Source organism: Corvus cornix, chromosome 3, assembly GCF_000738735.6.
Source record: "Corvus cornix cornix isolate S_Up_H32 chromosome 3, ASM73873v5, whole genome shotgun sequence".
NCBI classification, from domain to species: Eukaryota; Metazoa; Chordata; class Aves; order Passeriformes; family Corvidae; genus Corvus; species Corvus cornix.
In genome coordinates this window covers 43,478,087-43,495,044 of record NC_047056.1, presented here as the reverse complement: position 1 = coordinate 43,495,044, position 16,958 = coordinate 43,478,087, and the positions used below count along the sequence as shown (strand labels likewise).

The 16,958-nt window shown below is 42.7% G+C and overlaps 1 protein-coding gene across 1 annotated transcript; it reads right to left on the bottom strand.

Annotated features, from left to right (window-relative positions):
* Positions 1 to 4,261: 4,261 nt before the first annotated feature.
* Positions 4,262 to 6,887, bottom strand: MAP10 (microtubule associated protein 10). Its single transcript, XM_010391538.4, has one exon. The coding sequence runs from the start codon at positions 6,865 to 6,867 to the stop codon at positions 4,432 to 4,434; it is 2,436 nt and encodes an 811-aa protein (XP_010389840.3). The 5' UTR covers positions 6,868 to 6,887; the 3' UTR covers positions 4,262 to 4,431.
* Positions 6,888 to 16,958: the final 10,071 nt, after the last annotated feature.

The following is a 16,958-nucleotide window of genomic DNA, read 5'->3' as shown; positions in this document are numbered from 1 at the left end:
AGACACTCAAATTTATCCTCTAGAAAACAATAGAGAACACTGACTACACTTCTGGGAATATGCAAGCAATTCTGTAAAGTCAGGGGAGGTTTGCATTACAGTTGTCATATAAAATTCAGACAAGTGAAATCATAAAAGCCAAACCAAAGCAAAAAGAGTTTAATGCAGGTGAATGTCAATGCCAAACAAGAAAAAGACAGTGAAGTTGCAGCTTGTCTGGGTGACTTCAACATAACAGAACTGCACGCATACAAGGGATTAAACATGAGGGAAGAACCTCAACGTGAACAAAACTGAAATTAGAATTGAGCAGTATACTGACTGAAAGAGAGGATGGAAAATGCAAGCAGCTATCTGGTAGCAAACATTAGTTATAGCAGATGCGATTGCCATTAGCTCTAAATGCATGTTAAATTAAAGCCAACATCTGTTCTCACAGAGATGGCCTCAGTCATCTTAGAAGAAAGGTAATTTGGAAATCAAAACTTTAGAAAAGGATTAAAGGCAGGGTTTGCTAGAGGTAGAGAAGCCTGATGTCTGCCACAGCAAATGATAACTACAGGCAAATGTTCACAGTCCTGGACAGTCGTTCTACAGCTCTGAATGAGTGGTGTTACCCAGCAGCTGGTGAAGGTACTGCACGTAGAAGTCAACAAAAAGGGTTAGGGTTAGGTTAAGTCACCTTTTAAGGGTGTAAATATAGGATTCAATTATTTGACTTCTTTTTAGACAATCAAAGATGAGCAAGTAGTAGATGCTGGTGACAAATGCTGATAAAAGCAAAGCAAAGTTCCAAAGATTTCTAAATGATGACTAGCATTTAACTCTGAGCACCGCTTACACAAAGAGAAACAAAATTATTACAATACCAGGCATGATAAAATACTGGGACCTAGAAAATGGAAAGTAGCAAGAATGGGTCAAAAGTTCAATCACACAGTTACCAAGGCTGGATGGAATTTCAGAAAACTGAGGGAAAGAATTTCCAAAATGATGAAGGGATTACAAGTAGTAAAATAGGTGGTAGGATCTATCATTAGAGAAATCACAAACAGAGAAGAAACTGTGTCTTCTAATCAAGAGTGCTGAGAGCTGAGGATTAAAAAAAAAAATGAAGTGGAGGAAACCTACCTGGCTGGGACTTCTTAGCACTGTTCTTAGCCACCAAGTAATAAGACTTGTAGGAAGTACTTAGCAGCAGGAAAATATGACAATAGAAGGGGAAAAGTGCCAGAAATGATCAATATTTGGTATCCTGCTCTTCCCATTCCATCATCAGTTACATAGTACTTTAATAAATAGTATGCTGAAATAACTGTTTAAAAAGCATTATAGCAACAGTCATAAAATCTGAATTAATGTGTAGCTCTAAGAATTTATTTCATGTTTTGGGTCTTGTTGTAAAACATTAAGTTCAATTTTATTTGGGCAGATTTAACCACCCTTAATTTAAGCAATGAAACTGTTTTTGAACACCCATCTAACTTATTTCTAAAATATCATACAGATTTAAAGCAATGTTACAAAAATAACAAGTCTAAGTAAGAAGTTAGATGCTTTGTTTAGTGAGGATCTATAATAAGTAATTACTTCTCACCTTTTAATTTTGCTGTAGTAAAGTTTAAAGTTTAGAACAATATAAAACTTGAAGTGACTATAGTTTCCTGTTTAATAGTGTGGAGCAAGGAAATTTTTAGATGTAATGAGTCAATGAGACCATGTATTCTTAAGTATTTATGCTACTGCTGGGACAGTTACATAGAAATGGGTATAGAATTGCAGTGTATATGCTACTATTATTTGCTTCTCCCAGCATATTGTCCTATCCCCTGCACAAACATCATCCATGCAATTCAGCCCTTAAAATTTAGAAACGATGTCTTTATGAAAGAATGGTATCATACCTCCATAAGAGAAATCTCTTATTAAACCTCTGATGTTAACTACTTGATAACAGGGGTACAGGATGCAAGTTATAATAACAAAATTGGCTAGCTAGTATCTGTAGGTGTAGAATATTACAGGAATTGTACAAAAGGGAGTTTGTTGCTGCCATTTAAAAAATATTTTATATTGGCAGTAAATATCTGTTTTGTTCTGTTGGGTTGACATAGAGTCCTCTTGTCATTAGCAGCTATTTCTTGTCAATATATTGGTTTATGAGTTAATAATAAAGTTATTTCCCATTTTTGTTGACTGAGAGTTGCTGTTTGAATGTTAAGTAAAAATTCATTTACTCTCACAAGAAGATAGTAATATCTGAAAAGATTATTATCCCTGAGGGTAGAAACTATCTGCTAACCTCTCCATGCAATAACTACCTGGAGTCTGTATTTGAAAAGAAAAAACCAAACTAAACCATGCAAGCGTGATGCTGCAGTTTTGTTCTTGTGTAATGTCTCCTATTGTCTTCCTAGTATGCGTTTTCTGTCATTTTCATTGTTCTCCTGATAAAATTATAAATGCTATTACATAGTAAACAATAGAAATGTTATTTCAAATAAAATTAACTGAAAAGAGATTAGTTTCATTATTTAAATAAAAGAAATATTGCTCCTACCTTACTTGCTTCTGGAAATTGAAAAGTGGAGATGGAATAGGGGATAGAAAAAAGACTGGAAATTTGCCCTATGTTTCAACCCATTTAGGGTTGAAAATAAACTTCTATTTTTAAATTAAAATTTTCTTAAGTAATGTTCTTCAAATTGTAGACTTGTAGCATTAGCAACTCATTGGTCAGCATTGTATTTTAATGATAGTTTTGCTCATGAGAAGTGCAAGACATTATTCCATCAATAAAATCATAATTACTGCCATGTATAAATGACAGTCTGAATCCATCTGTATCAAAGAAGTCCATGGTATTAGAGGAAAAAGGAAAAAAAATATTTTGGTCTAAAATTGTAGCTGATGAAAGACACCCTAAATAACATTTAGGAATTGCTCTGGCCAGAGATTCCTTTGGTATATAGGTAATTTCAGCTGCTTACCTTTAGATTAAAAATATTAGTAGTGGTGTTCTCAGACGTCAACACTAGATACTCCAATAATCCTCACAGATGTTCATACTTTAAATAGGAGAGGTACTGTCATTCCTACAAAATAAACACATAGTAGGAGGGAAAGGAAAAAATCCCTCCAAGATGCTAGAGTGTAAACACCAGCTCTTGCAGTAAAGTACATGGAAAATTACAGTGAGAAAGTAAAAAGTTGTGGAAAAAAGTCCGATTGTAAATTATAAAGAAAAGGGGAGTCAATAAACTTATCATTTAACCCTGAGGGTAACTGTCCTAATTCATAGTTAGGAATGTAAAGCTGACACAGGAGATGAACTACTCAAAGAGAAGAGAAAGGGGGGGGGGGGGGGGGGGAGAGAGGGTACATGAGACTAAAAACTAAGGCAGGAATTCAAGTCAAAAAAACATTTCTAAAATTTCTCATAGGGATATGGACTCTAGAAAAACCTCCGTAGTTAAACAGAGGACATTAAGTTCAGTGATCAAACTGGAAGCCATAAAAAGCAAACATCAGTTCAGTTATCTTAATGGCAAAGGAGACATGGCAAATTTCTCATTACCTTGTACCTTTACATCATGACATAATATGCTCGTTTATTCCAAGTTTCTGGACTGTGGGTGCTGACCCCACCTCTTTCCCCAGAGTCAGAGAATGCAATCAGGGAGTTGTGAAGCGTTGAAGATTTACTGGGCTCTTCCCCTACTCCTTGCACCCCTTAGTCTTCAAGGTCAAGTAAATTCCATCCACTTCTTAAAGCTTTCCCAGATTATATAAATTTACTCTTACTGACCAATAATTCTTATGCTATTCTATAATAAATTGTGAAAATCTGACTTAAATGAGGAACTTCAACCTAAGGAACTCTAGAAGGGCTTATCTAGTTCTGGTCACTGTATTTAGTGAGGGAACAGGCAAACAAACACATCATTATACAGACTGGCTGATAAAATTCTGTGTTGCTGCTCACTGTGACTGTATGTTTTAAGTAACTATTTGTAATGAAAAGGAAACTTGGAAATTTTCAGGAGAAATAAAACCTTATGTTCGGTTAGCAATGAATTTTGTACTTGGCTGCTTTGGTAGCATGTTATTACTTCTACCCTGGACAACTTTTGTGGATGCTGACTGTTTTTGCTGCTTCCGTCTTCATTTCTGCTTTGACAGTAAGTTATGTTTCATGTGCTGTTTGGATTACTTTTGGGTTAAGATACTGACACTGAAATCACGCTGTAGACACCAAGTGTTAGAGATTCAAATAGTAGTTTATTTAAAAAAAATCTCATAACTAAATTCATTGATGTAATAAATGTGCATGATAAAATCTTAAATTAACTAGCATATAGTGCAGCTAAATGTAACAGGATTAACAAAGTTTAAATATTTTATCTTAATCCAGACAGTAAAAACTTATAATTACATTGTGTATCCTGGGAGCTTGTTTATTACAAGTTCACTGATGTCTTTGTACTGATTAGGACCATGTAGTTTTTCCAGAAAATCATCTTCTTTGTCTGACATACTGTTTTCCAGGACACTAAGTTCAAGATCAGACATGTCAGATGGCAAGTAAGAGCTAACTTGAGTCACTGACTGCTTTTGTCCTGCAGAGATCTGCCCCTTTCCTATAACCAGATCAGTATCAGATTTAACCTGTTTGCTTCTCAGTGTAGATATTTCTTTAATATGTTGATCATGCCTGTTCTCTTCCTTACTTATCTGTTGGGCTTTCTGCTCTTCATCTAATAATGATGCCTCCATCTCGGCAAGGTTAAGTGAATCAGCAGATTCAGCACTAGTTCCCTTGCTGGTTTTAAAGTCGCAGTTTCTCCTCAAAGACTGGATTGGAGATGAAGCTGAAGGAACTGGCCCAAGATCTGAAGTACTTTGAGCTCTTTGACTTGTCTTTGAAATTCTGGACCTGCTGGATTTTGGCTCTGTATCTGACCTATCTCGCCTTGGGCTTTCAAGCCACAGAGGTTCAGGACTGCTGTCAAGAACTTTCGAGTCTCTGCCTGTACACTCATCATTGGTGAAATTTTCTGAATAAACTGTGTTCTCTAGACTAGCAACAAAGTCATCTGAGTATATGAATTCAGAGTTGTTTTCAACACTCCTGCTGGGGCTTAGTTTATGACCGCTTACAACAGACACATCATCGTGCTCCATGGTTTTATGATGGATTAAGTGTATTCCATCGTCGTTACTTCCTTTTGCATTAGCATCTGATGGGAACGCTGCTGGGAGTTGAGCTTTTGAATACTTTTCCTCAAGAGCAGATTTTAACAGAGTTTCCTCCAGTAAGGGGGCTGCAGTTACTTTGTATGGACATTCCTTGCTTGCAATTGAATTGTTCCTGGATAGACTTGAGATAGCCTGTTTCTGCAAGCCAGGGGAGACATCTCCTGTCACAGAAATGGTCTTTGAGAGAGCACTGTTTTCCAATGAAGTCTGAACAATTTTATCCAACTGATTATTCTTCTTTGAACTGCCTCCCATGCTACAATGCCTGCAAGACACATGCTGTTCTTCAGTGTTTCTGACCAGCTTTCTCTTGGGTAAGGGGCTTCTCTCCTTCAGCATCTCTATTTGCTTTTTCCTGTATTGCTCTCTCCTTTCATGAATTATTAGCTTATCAGGGTTGGTCTGCTGCAGCCGTAGCCTCAGTGTATTTGTCAGCCCATACAACAGTTTCTTTCTGGGAGGTCTGTTCTCCTTAGCTTTGCAGTTCCTTTCGGAGGCTGGCTGTCCCTGGGGCACAGCTTTCTTGGGTCGTCTCCCAACCCCACAAGACCCTGGTGCGCTGGCCTCCTGACAGCCTTGTATGACTTGAGGGGTTGTGGCTTCACTGCTCCTGCCAGGCCCCACAGGTGTCTCTGCAGGCCTGACGGCAGCAGAGCAACTGGGGGACCGTGAGGCCATGTCCCCACTCCCCGGGGCCTGGTAGAGCCAGGCAAGATGGGGGTGGACAGCAGCAGCAGCAGGCTCAGCGCTGCGGGTGAGCACCGACAGCTCCGCCAGCAAGGCACTGAGTAGCGGCAGCTGCACCAGGGCGTTGTGGGGCTGTCGAGGGCTGGCGGGGTGCAGCAGCGAGGGCCCAGCACTGGGACGTGGTGGGCTGTGGCCCTTGTCCCGTTCCTGCAGTCTCTGGGGCTCGACATACTCCCATTGCTCCATTGCTGCTGGCGGCCGCTGGGGCTCAGCCGGCTCACGGCTGTAATAGAGCAGCGGAGGGCAAAAGACGTTGCCTTCCAGCTCCTCACCCTCCTCCTCTTCTTCCTCCTTCTCCTTCTCCTCCTCCTCCTCCTCGTCTCGCGGTTCAGGGGTAGTGGCAGGCGGTGTGGCAGCGCGGGGGCTGGCGGGATTCGCCTCACCGGCCTCCAGGCTGGTGAGGCGGTAGCCCAAGACCAGCTCTCCGACGGGGCGGCCCGCGGTGTCTCGCAGCACGAAGCGGCCGCGGCGGCCGCAGGAGGAGGGCGCCCCGGGCCGCTGCAGCAGCTCGGCGGCGGCGGGGGCCAGGGACACGGCGCAGCTGCCGAGGAGGCGGGGAGGGCCCGGGGCGAGCCCAGCGGGCAGCGCCAGGAGCAGAGCGCGGAGCGGGCGGCGGCGGAGCGCGGCGAAAAGCGAGTGCGGGCGCCAGCGGAACAGGCAGCGCTTGCCGCGGCCGAAGGGGAAGGGCTGCCCCGGCCGCAGGGGTGGCGCGGTGGCGGCGGGGCGCAGCACGAGGGTGGGGAAGTCCAAGAGGCGCAGCGCCACGGTCGGGAGCTCCGCGGGTCCCGGGAGCTCCGCGGGTCCCGGCTCCGCCACCCGTACCGCCTCCACCAGCAGCTCCAGCGCGAAGAGCGCATCCATTCCGGCCCGCGGACCCGGCTCTCGCGAGAGGCTCCTCTGGGTGCGGGGTCTAGCCGACGCGGGCGGCTCTCTCGCGAGAGTCGCGCCGCAGCACCGCTGCCCGTGCGGCGCGTCCCGGGAGCCGCGGCCTCGCAGCCCGCAGCGCTGGGGAACTCCGGCCCAGGGGCCCTGGGGGGTACTCGGCCCCGGGTCCCGCGGGCAGGGGCTGTGCCTCTAGCAGCTCCGGTGTGCCTCCAGCAACCGTGTTGCCGCCTGCCCTGGCGGCTGGGTCGTAGCCCGTGAAAACCGGTGCTCCCTGGTGTCTGCTCACAAGTGCCCGGTGTGTCGTGGCAGCAGCCGTCGTGTCCCTGCCCTCGGCTCTGAGTACCGTGGTCGTGTGTTCCACACTGTAGTTCTCAAGAGACAGGAGTGGGAGCGAGATGGGCCCTGTGCTCAGGCAGCAGGAGTGGTGTTTGTGGAGGCATTGAGGGACCTTAAACTGTATGCACCTTCACAGAATCACCGAATCAATTGGGTTGGAAAAGACCGCTGAGATCATTAAGTCCAATTTTTGACCGACCACCACTGTGTCAACCAGACTGTGGCACTGAGTGCCATGTCAAGTCTTGCCTTAAACACCTCCAGGGACGGTGATTCCATCACCTCCCTGGGCAGCCCATCCCAATATCTAATCACCCTCTATGTGAAGGAATTCTTCATAATGTCTGTCTAAACCTCCGTTGGTGCAGCTTAAGACTATGTCCTCTTGTCCTATTGATAGTTACAGCCTGTTCCCGCTCCAAGAGAAATATGGGGGTCTGTGTCAAGGGCTGTATGCTGAAAAGTCTCTCCACACTATCTTGGATAGGCATTGATAAACTCATATTTTCTCTCCTGTCTGCCTGTAAAGTGGAAGTTGAAGTGAACACACCTGTGAAGAATTTGACTCCTCAGTCTCCTGCCTGGCAAAGAGAGTGTCCTTCCCTCTCTGGCTGTCCTTCCCTTACACCAGTCTCCTTGCCACAGGCACAACAAACACTTGTTGAGATAGAAAGAAAATTGTGTTTGTTGTTTTCTTCAATTAGTAAGTTGACTCTAAAACAATGTGTCCTAAACTGAGGGTGTTGGGTTAAAATTACAGTACACCCCTCACCAGTTACCAGCAGGAAAGTAACTGAAAGAAAGACCAGTCTCCTCTCTCTTTCTGGTTATTTCCTCCTTTTTTCCACTTTCCTTCAGCTATCAATTGACAATTTTTTAGAAAAGTAGAAACCAACAGGAGGTGGTCAAAGAATCCAACTCTTCACTGTTGGTCAGGTCCCTTGATTATTATTTAAAGGACACCTTTCATTAGCTGTTGCATCTGAGAAGAGAGTTAAGAAGTCTGACTTCTGTGTTGTGATCAGGACTTAAGAATTACATAAATGAGTTCTCAGTTCCTCCACTGCCACTATTCTTAATAGTGCTTAAGCATATGAGTCTGAGAGCTGCAAGTCCTCTGCCATCAAGGCTGCCAGTGTTCACGTGTGGCATTGTACTGGCATTGCAGCAAACAAGACAAAAGGCCAGTCCATTTCACTACTGCATTCATGTCCTGCCATCTGTCACCTGCTTTCCTTGTGTTTCCTTTTCCTCCAACCAGTTCCCACATCAGGAGGGCCTGACAGTTTAGTAGACATTCTCCATAAAGGAGAAATGGCAGAAGAAAGACTTACACTGAAATTGACAGAGATTTCACAGTGGTCAAAGGTTGCCCAGAAAGACAATGGATCGGCATCTTGCCTATTTTATAGACAGACATTACTGTGACTATGAGGTTTAGTCCATGATTTCTATTCTCTTATATTTGAAACTTCCAATCTTTGTAGAGGAAGATGCATCTTTCTGTGTGGTAACTGCAGCTGGAGTTAGAGGGTGAATTATAGAGGAACCATATTCTTGTTTTAAGATGCTGAGCCTTTGCACTCTGAAGTTTTCAGTTTCATGGCCCTGAAAGTCAGATGATTCCTGTATTCTCTTCTGCACAGACAATATGAATAAAAAGTACTGAATACTTGTGTAAACTATAGATGTTAATAAGCTGTGAAAGATCAGTCAGCAAGCTAGTGACAAAACAATTATTTAAATAGAAAGGAGTAAGGAATTTTAAGTTTGTTCCAGTTGGTGTGTTTTTAAGTCAGTCCTCTGGTCATGAGAGTATATTTCTCTTCAAAATAAACAGAAAACAACATTTTTGTTTTGAGTTGCCAGTTAGGAAAAAAAAAGGTGGTTTTCTTTCCAGCAGTCTTAGTTTCTACTAACCACCATTTAAAGGATAAGAGTTGTGATAAGACTTCTTTAGATTGCATATCACCGAAGGGTGATTTAGAAAACAGTCATGCTGTGGAAGTAGGGTTATGGAGCCAAGTTTCATGACCTGTTACCACCCCAAATACCACAGGCACATATTCAGATCTACATTAGTTATATTTAATAATCTTTTTAAAATAGCTCTGCTTCTTCTCAGTCCTCCTTTCTTACAAATAGATTTTAAATCTTCTGGGTTTTTTTTCTAAAAGACTGGAAGACTGAGGAATTTTTGCTGATTCAGTGAAGTCTTTCACTGACCTTGTTTGTATGTTTGAAGTACCAACTTTCTGTCTCAAAAAATTCCAACCCGGACAATTGGTATCATTAGCAGCAACTCAGCAACTTTGGTTCAAATCTATCTTTTGAAGGCTTTGAAATGTCTTTTTTTGCCCTTAATTCCTGTACAATTTCAGATTTATCGATCTCTCTACACAAAGAGATCTATCTATACAGTTGTATGTCTGTTTATGGATTGAGACATATGACACTTAAAAAAAAAATCTTGAGAAAGCATGGATTTTGCTAGATTCACAATTAAATCTGTCTATTCTGGTGTTGTTCTAAAAATTGCATTTTTTAGAGATCAAATGCTAGTGTAAAGAGCCACTGCTTACCTGGATATAAAATTGCTCTTCTCTGTGCAGAATGTACAGGGCGATGCTTGGAATTTGTGCAAATATTTAGTGTAGTGGCACTCTGATTCAGAAAGGAGTCAGACAGTCTGCTGGAATATTCAGCTGCAACATAATAGCAGTTCTTAAAATACTCCAGCTTAAAATGCCACCCAGAGAAAACTTATTTAGTCTTTTCTCAGTTGTCTGTTGAGTCAGCCACTTGTGAAAGGGCAATAGACATGAACAAATTCAGGAATTAGCTTGGCAGCCTTCGATAACTCTCTTCTTAAGTTCAGAAAAAAATGAAAATTTGTAAAATACATGAGCAAAGCATTTGAAGTTTTTGCAATATATTTAGGTTTCTCTCTTGAAGAATCTAGAAACAGTTTTGAAAAGGAATAAGGTCAAATTAAGAAAGCTAAATCTGTTCAGAAATTGCTGTTTGCATATGTTTCAGTACATTGTGCAGTGTCTTACAGGGAACTTTGCTGTTTCCTGTGTCCAGATTCTACTTAATGATCCTTAATTTTGTGCTGACCCATATCTAGTGATGTATGGAGCAGTCTAGGAACAGTTGCAATAGTATTATTGGCATAGGCATTTTGTTATCCATCAAAATGAAGGATACTGTGCTTTTGCCCCGCTTCTCGGTGTGTACCCTCCTGTCCACAAAGTGCCCCATTGTTTGGGTGGTCAGAGCAGCTGGTACAGAACCTACTCAGACATACAGCTCCAAAATTCCTCCCTTGTTGCTACCCTAAAGATGCTTGTGAACTCCTCTTACTTCAGTGTGATAGCTCTCACGTTTATTTTCACTCTCTACTATCTTTAGCAGACTTTGGGAGTGCTAAAATAAACATTCTTTGCCTAGTCATGTGGCCCTTCTCCATTTGGCAAACATCCATCTGTTTCCTGTCTTTTTTAATGATTTCATTGTTGTCCTTAGTATTTTACTTTTTCAGAGTGGTGAGAGTTGGGGCTTATGGCAGAGTACTTCTGCCAAGTCAGCAGGGGTGGCACACAGGATTGGTGGGGGAAATGATTGGCCTTTGAGATGCATGTGGCTTTCACAGCCAGCTGAGAAATACAACCCGTGCCAGGTTGTCTTCTGATTCCAGATTTCTTCAGGGATTAATGGGACTGTGGCAAAACACAGCTTCTCCTTCTGTACTGAGCAGTCATCATCGTCTTTCTTACATGCAATGAAACTCAGTCCAAGTAGACACCTAAGGGAAACATGGAAAAATCTGGCATATACTGTGAGAGCCAACAGAAAGCAGGATGTCACAAATACAGGAGCTCAGACAACTATATTGAACATGACAGTGACACATGTCCATAAGGGTTGCATCTGAGGTGATTTCCTTTATTTTAAAAAGGTTCTTATTAAAGCAAATAGACATTTTTGCTTAAAACAAAACAATAGTGAGGGGTCAACCTTAGGATTCAGCTCATTGAATATCCTTTGTATAATGCCCAGCAACATTTAAAGCCAATTTCCTTAAATATCTGGGTGTTATTAGCACATGGAGGCTTTTCTATCAGTTTCTCATTTTATATAAACCATCATAAAGTCATTTGGTATTAACAGAAATTCCATGGCTTCACATGCTGTCATTTATAATTAATTAATGTATCATTGTTTAAACTGTGTTACTTCCCATCCAATAGCTGTGAAGCTCTCAAAAGTCCTCAGAAGGATTTGATTTATTTACTTTGGCTTCATGGTTGCAGCCCATACTTGTCATGCACATATGTAGTGAATGAGGAGAGGATTCCAGGTGCTTAGCCAGCCAAAGAGAACAGCTTAATCACACAACAGAGCAGTTGCCTGGATGTGTTTGAGAAGCACAGAAAACCTGCAGCAAAAGTTTTTGTTAGGGTGTGGGGATCCTTACAATTCCTGTGGCAACTGTACAGCCAGAGAGGTCCTCAACTTCTCTCAGAGACATTGTCTTTGCAGGCAGTGATTTTTCAGACTCGTCATCTCCTAAGAGGATATGTTTACAGCATTTCTCTGGCACAAGCTGGGAACCATTGGGGGCAAATTGCAGTTCAAATATCTGACAGAGCTTCTGACAGTGAAAGCTCTTGTGAGCCTCAGGATGGTTCTTAAAGTCAATTTAATAGTTAGATGAGATTTCATTAAAATAAAAAATTGGAGATGTCTGCAAATATTTGAGTAGGAAACATTATTGTGTGCTTTGTACCATCACACTGATGACACTCATTGTTTATCTGTCATAATTACCATTGTAAATTATGTTTTTTCAGAGCTTTTTTTCACAGTACAGCTGTTTTGTTTGCTGCACATTTTCAACTTCTGCTGTTTCCCTTTTTCCCTTTAAAAACAACTTAAAACCAATTTGACTTTTTTGAGAGCTCTCCTTTAGAGAGAGCAAAGTAAAAAGAGATAGGGATGTTGCTGTGCAGAGCTGAACCAGATCCTCCTCACTGGATGTACATGAGGCTGAGTTATGTCCAGGTGCCTGTGCCTGGTAGGAAGGAGGGCAGGGAAATCCCATCCCACTTAGTGAATTGAATTTATGAAGCTGCTTGTTGAGGTTGCAGAAAGAGGAACCAATTAGTCCTGTATTTTTCATGTCCCTTCTTGTTTTCCAAGGAGACATGATGGAAATCCCATGGTTCAGTAAGGTGGATTGTGAGAGAGATAGCTCTCTCGTGAATGTTTGTCCCTGGCTTGCCTGACTGGGATTTCCAGTCAAAAGGTGAGGTCCTTTTCTTGGCAAACTTGTTCCAGGGATCTCAACAGTGATGTCCCTCCATCATGCTTCATCCTTTCTAGCTTCTGTCCTTACTCTTGCTTTGTCAGGCAGAAAGTGTGGAGTACTTCCCACTGGTGTCCTGCTAATGTCGGTAACTTGCTGACTCTTTCTCACTGTGGTCATGGCTGTGATGTGAAACTTAAATGTATGGACAGGGAAAAATCATGGCCCATAACATGGCTTTATTGGTTAGAAAGAAAGAATAAATTGTATTTTAGGATGATAAATGTGAGAATCTGTAGATCTAGCTTCAATTTTCTCTTTTGACATAGATTTCCTTGGGAAGATTTAGTTTCTCTGTGCTTGAATTCCTCTTAGAAGACATGACCAGTGTTTCACAGAGGTGCTGAGTGATTAAGTACCCCCTGGAAGGGAACAAATATCTGATTTGCTGAGAACACAGCATCCCTGCCCACCCCCCGCAGGCCCCTTTACCTGGGAAGTGATGGCAAGTGGCTATCATCTGGTTTGTTTTGCTTGCCCCTGAAATGCAGCACCACAGCGCAGTGGTGAGGCCGCCAGCCCTCCACCGGCAGCAAAGAGCAGCTGGAAGCAAGCAATTCCTTATTGCAGGACCCGCCCAGCTCTTTCCCGCGTTTCCGAAGTGGCACTGCAGCACAAGGGGAGCCACTGAGAGGCCGGTGCATCGGCGAGGCTCCCTGTGTTGCCATGCAGGGCTCTTAGGCGCTGAAAATGTGGCAGCCTGCCTGAGCTCATCACCTTCCGCGCTCCTGAGAGGGCTGGTCCGGGCACGGCACTGTGCTGACACAGCTGCGCTGCTGCCGCTTCCTCAGCTGGCCCGGGATGGGGATCCCAGTGCTGCGCTCTGTTGCGGAGTGTAGCTATGCCTGTAGGGACTTTTTACAGCTAGTCACAAAAGTATTCATTCACTGCAGTGCAAACAGCTAGGGAGGAAAATAGACTTGTTTCTCTTGTGCTATGCTGTGTAGTCTGTGTGGCAGGACAACAGAGTGCTGTCTGTTGTAAGCCCCTGATGCAAGCTCAGACAAAAGCTGTGCCAGTGCAGAGGCCTGGCTGGCCAAATTCCATCCTTGCGAGCTCCATTGACCTTTTGTGAGCTAATTCAGGGATGTCTTTGGCCCAGTAAGTTCAGCTAAAGCATCTCTATTGCCCTAACACAAAACTTCCTGGGTTTGCTGGTATGTATTTTAAGCTTATTGCTATTTTAGTGCAGTTTCTTGCATTTCCTATTTGCACAGTTCCTGTCGGAAGCTTGTATTGTTTGGGAAGACATGGCATTAATTACTGTGTGAATTATTTGTTGTGCGGGTACCATGGAAGAAATACATGGGACCTGTTCCAAAGAGTCTTTAATGAGTTCAGTCATCCAAGATCCTGATTTCCATCTCATAAATAATAAACTGTCCTTAATATGCTAATTTAAATTTGCCTTTAAATTGCTTGTTTTCATTTTGCAGGGGAAATAATCAAGAAGAAAAAGTTCTGAAAAATGCAGGCCTGTTCTGTTTCTGTGCTAGGTCACTGAGAGGTGCAGTGGCTTGTCCTCTTCTCCATGCTCAGTCCTGAGACAGTGAACGTATGACTTGACTGGTTATGGTTTCATGTTGTGAAGAGTGAAATTTGAAATGCAGTGAATGAGAATATATATGAAATCTTTGCTCCATAGAGTGTAACCTTATGAAGTGAGCTCTTTGCCATGTCCTTTTGATGGGATCTCCAGTCTCAATTTCCACACTGCTCGTTTGCTGTTCGGGCCAACGGAGGCCAAAAGTGTTGCTCTGACAATAGACCCAGCCTCTGGCAAGGTAATAAATAGTGTGTGCTCAGCAGTGACCCATCTGCTTCATCAAATGCAACATCAACAGTCTTTTAGATAAGTCTCATCCAGTCTTGCAGTAGTGGGTGAAGGTTTTTCAAAAAGCCTTCTTATATTTGCAGACACTTGTTCAAGGCATGGATGTACTGGTAACTGGACTAATGATTTCTCACTGTGCTGACTATAAATAAAAACGTTTCTGCTCCAGGCAGGCAGATCATTACACTCAGAAGGTTTGGTACCAATATAACAGTTACCCGTGAGATTTTTCTGTTCTGAAAGCATCCTTTTAATTCCCTTTTTTTTTTTTCTCCACTCAGCCTTTTAGCTTCAGTAAACACATTTCATGATTTTACATGAACCTGTGTTCTCTGGGCTGTCTGTAAGTTCAGACTAAACAGTAGTGCATAGCCTAGCAAAAATACTTCAAGAAAAGAAAAGTAAGTGTGTTTTGCACATGTACTAGCTGATCACACATCATTCAGATTTGTTAAAACTCAGTACCAGATAAATAGATGGAAAGAGGTCTGGATGGTTGTGCAGACACATCTTACTGGAAATACAGTCACCAAAATTTCATTTCAAGAGCCAAACCAGTGAAAAAACCCAAAGTGGTTATTCTCTTTCCCACCCTGGAAGGAATAGCAGCTTTTTAAAACATTAATATCCTCAGTCAGGCATCACAAATACTAGTTCTCAGTTCCTTCAAAGGGTAAGAGGAGATAAAAATAGAAGCCAGTCTGAGACCTCCCAGAAGCTGACAAATGCATTAATTCATTTCCTTATAATGACATCTTTCATGAAAGCCTTAACACTGGAAATTCTCAGAGAAAGATTCCTTTCCCCCAATAACTTCTCACTTCTGTTGAAAGCTGTCTGTATCATTGCAAGCAGGCAGTGGGTAAAATACTTTCTGAAAACTCAGCTATGCTTCTGTAGGCTGATCTTAAACAGGAAAAAGTCTCATTCTGCTAAGTGCACTGAGCAGGTGGTGCTGTGAGCTGTAATGGTGTGGAGTGCCTGGCTTGACAACCCACAAGAGAGGGGATGGCTGTGTGCAATTCTTAGCAAGAGGTGAGCAGACTGAAACCCCTGCACCTCTAATCTGTGTGTGGAAAACACTGCACAAAACAGATGTCAACTTTGCAGTAGCTTTCATTTCACTCTCTGCTCTTCTCATCTGTATGTCTACCCTGTTTGTTCATCTCCGCTCTAAGGCCTGCTTAGAGGAGGCAACCTGCCCACATTAGCCCTCTGCTGAAGGGAAAGAGAGGCTCTTCCAGAAGTGTCACATCTTCACATTAGCAGACTGCCTCCCTGAGGAGCCTCCTGTTGTGTGTTGGTTGTACAGGAGCAAAGACATGTTTAGCTGCCTTGGTTAAATATCTGCAATTGAGTGGGGTGATCTTGAACCTACACTTGGATCTTTGGTGAGGTTGGCAGACAAACAGAGCAGTAAGTTGCTTTATTTTTCTTGCACTAAATTTTAAGAGTATTTTTCACAACCAGAGCATAAAGTGAAGCCCAGCACATTGATGCTGAGAGTTAGAGATGGAGCCTGAAATGGTACCGTTATTGCAGGTGGAGCTCGTCTGATCAAATGCAGGCTGAATATAGAGATGAATAGAGATGAATCCTGAAATATTCTGTTTCACTTGTTACACTATAAATGAACCCACAGCCAATAGCTATGGGGTAGTTATGTGAATCTAGGATTGCATCCACAATTCCCTGCAGAGCTCCCTCCATGGCAGTCTTTCCAGAACAAGGGATCAACCACACAGATCGACTGAAGACATAGGACTGAATGGCACCACCCAAGTTGTCCTGTCAATGTCTCTCCAAATGCAGAGAGGCATGCCACGGATGTGCAGTTATGTGCTCTGTAGCTCATATCACCCCAGGATGCTGTACATTTCCAGGCTTCTCACTACAGACTCCAAGGCTGTGTTAGAAGACAAAATGCCACAATAATCATGTCACAGGAGGATAACAGGGGAGATCAAGGGCACTTCTAAGTCCTCCTGACTAGCAGGAGATTTGCTGGGTGACATTTGCAGATGCTTCTGGACCCCGCATTATGCTGCAGAGAAAGATAAACAAAACCCAGCAGTGTCTGTTGAGCTAATCTGAAAGGGGGTTGCTTCCCAGTTCCAAATCTGGTGATTAGCTCAGCCCTGAGCATGCAAACAAGCACAGACAGCTGATGGATGCTGATACCACAAGGAACACTGTTGAACCTTGCATCTCTCAGTGACCATGTTTACGCCCTTAACTGACCCAACATGAAGTAAAATGCTCTGTCTTAAATTCCTGTGCAAAAAAAAAATGGGATCAGGAAAAAGTATATTGTTCAAGAAAAATGCCAGCCTTAATTATTGAACTGCTCTAATTTTAGTCCTATAGTTTCCCATGTACACAAGATCTTCAGTAGGAGGTTATTTTTTCTTAATAAACAAAGGCTTTGCTTTGTAATGTACTGCAGATTGGCACAGTTGCTGTATAACATACAAAGGCAGATCTTTAAACAATGTGCTGTGTTCTTATCTGATCTCCAAGCTGGAT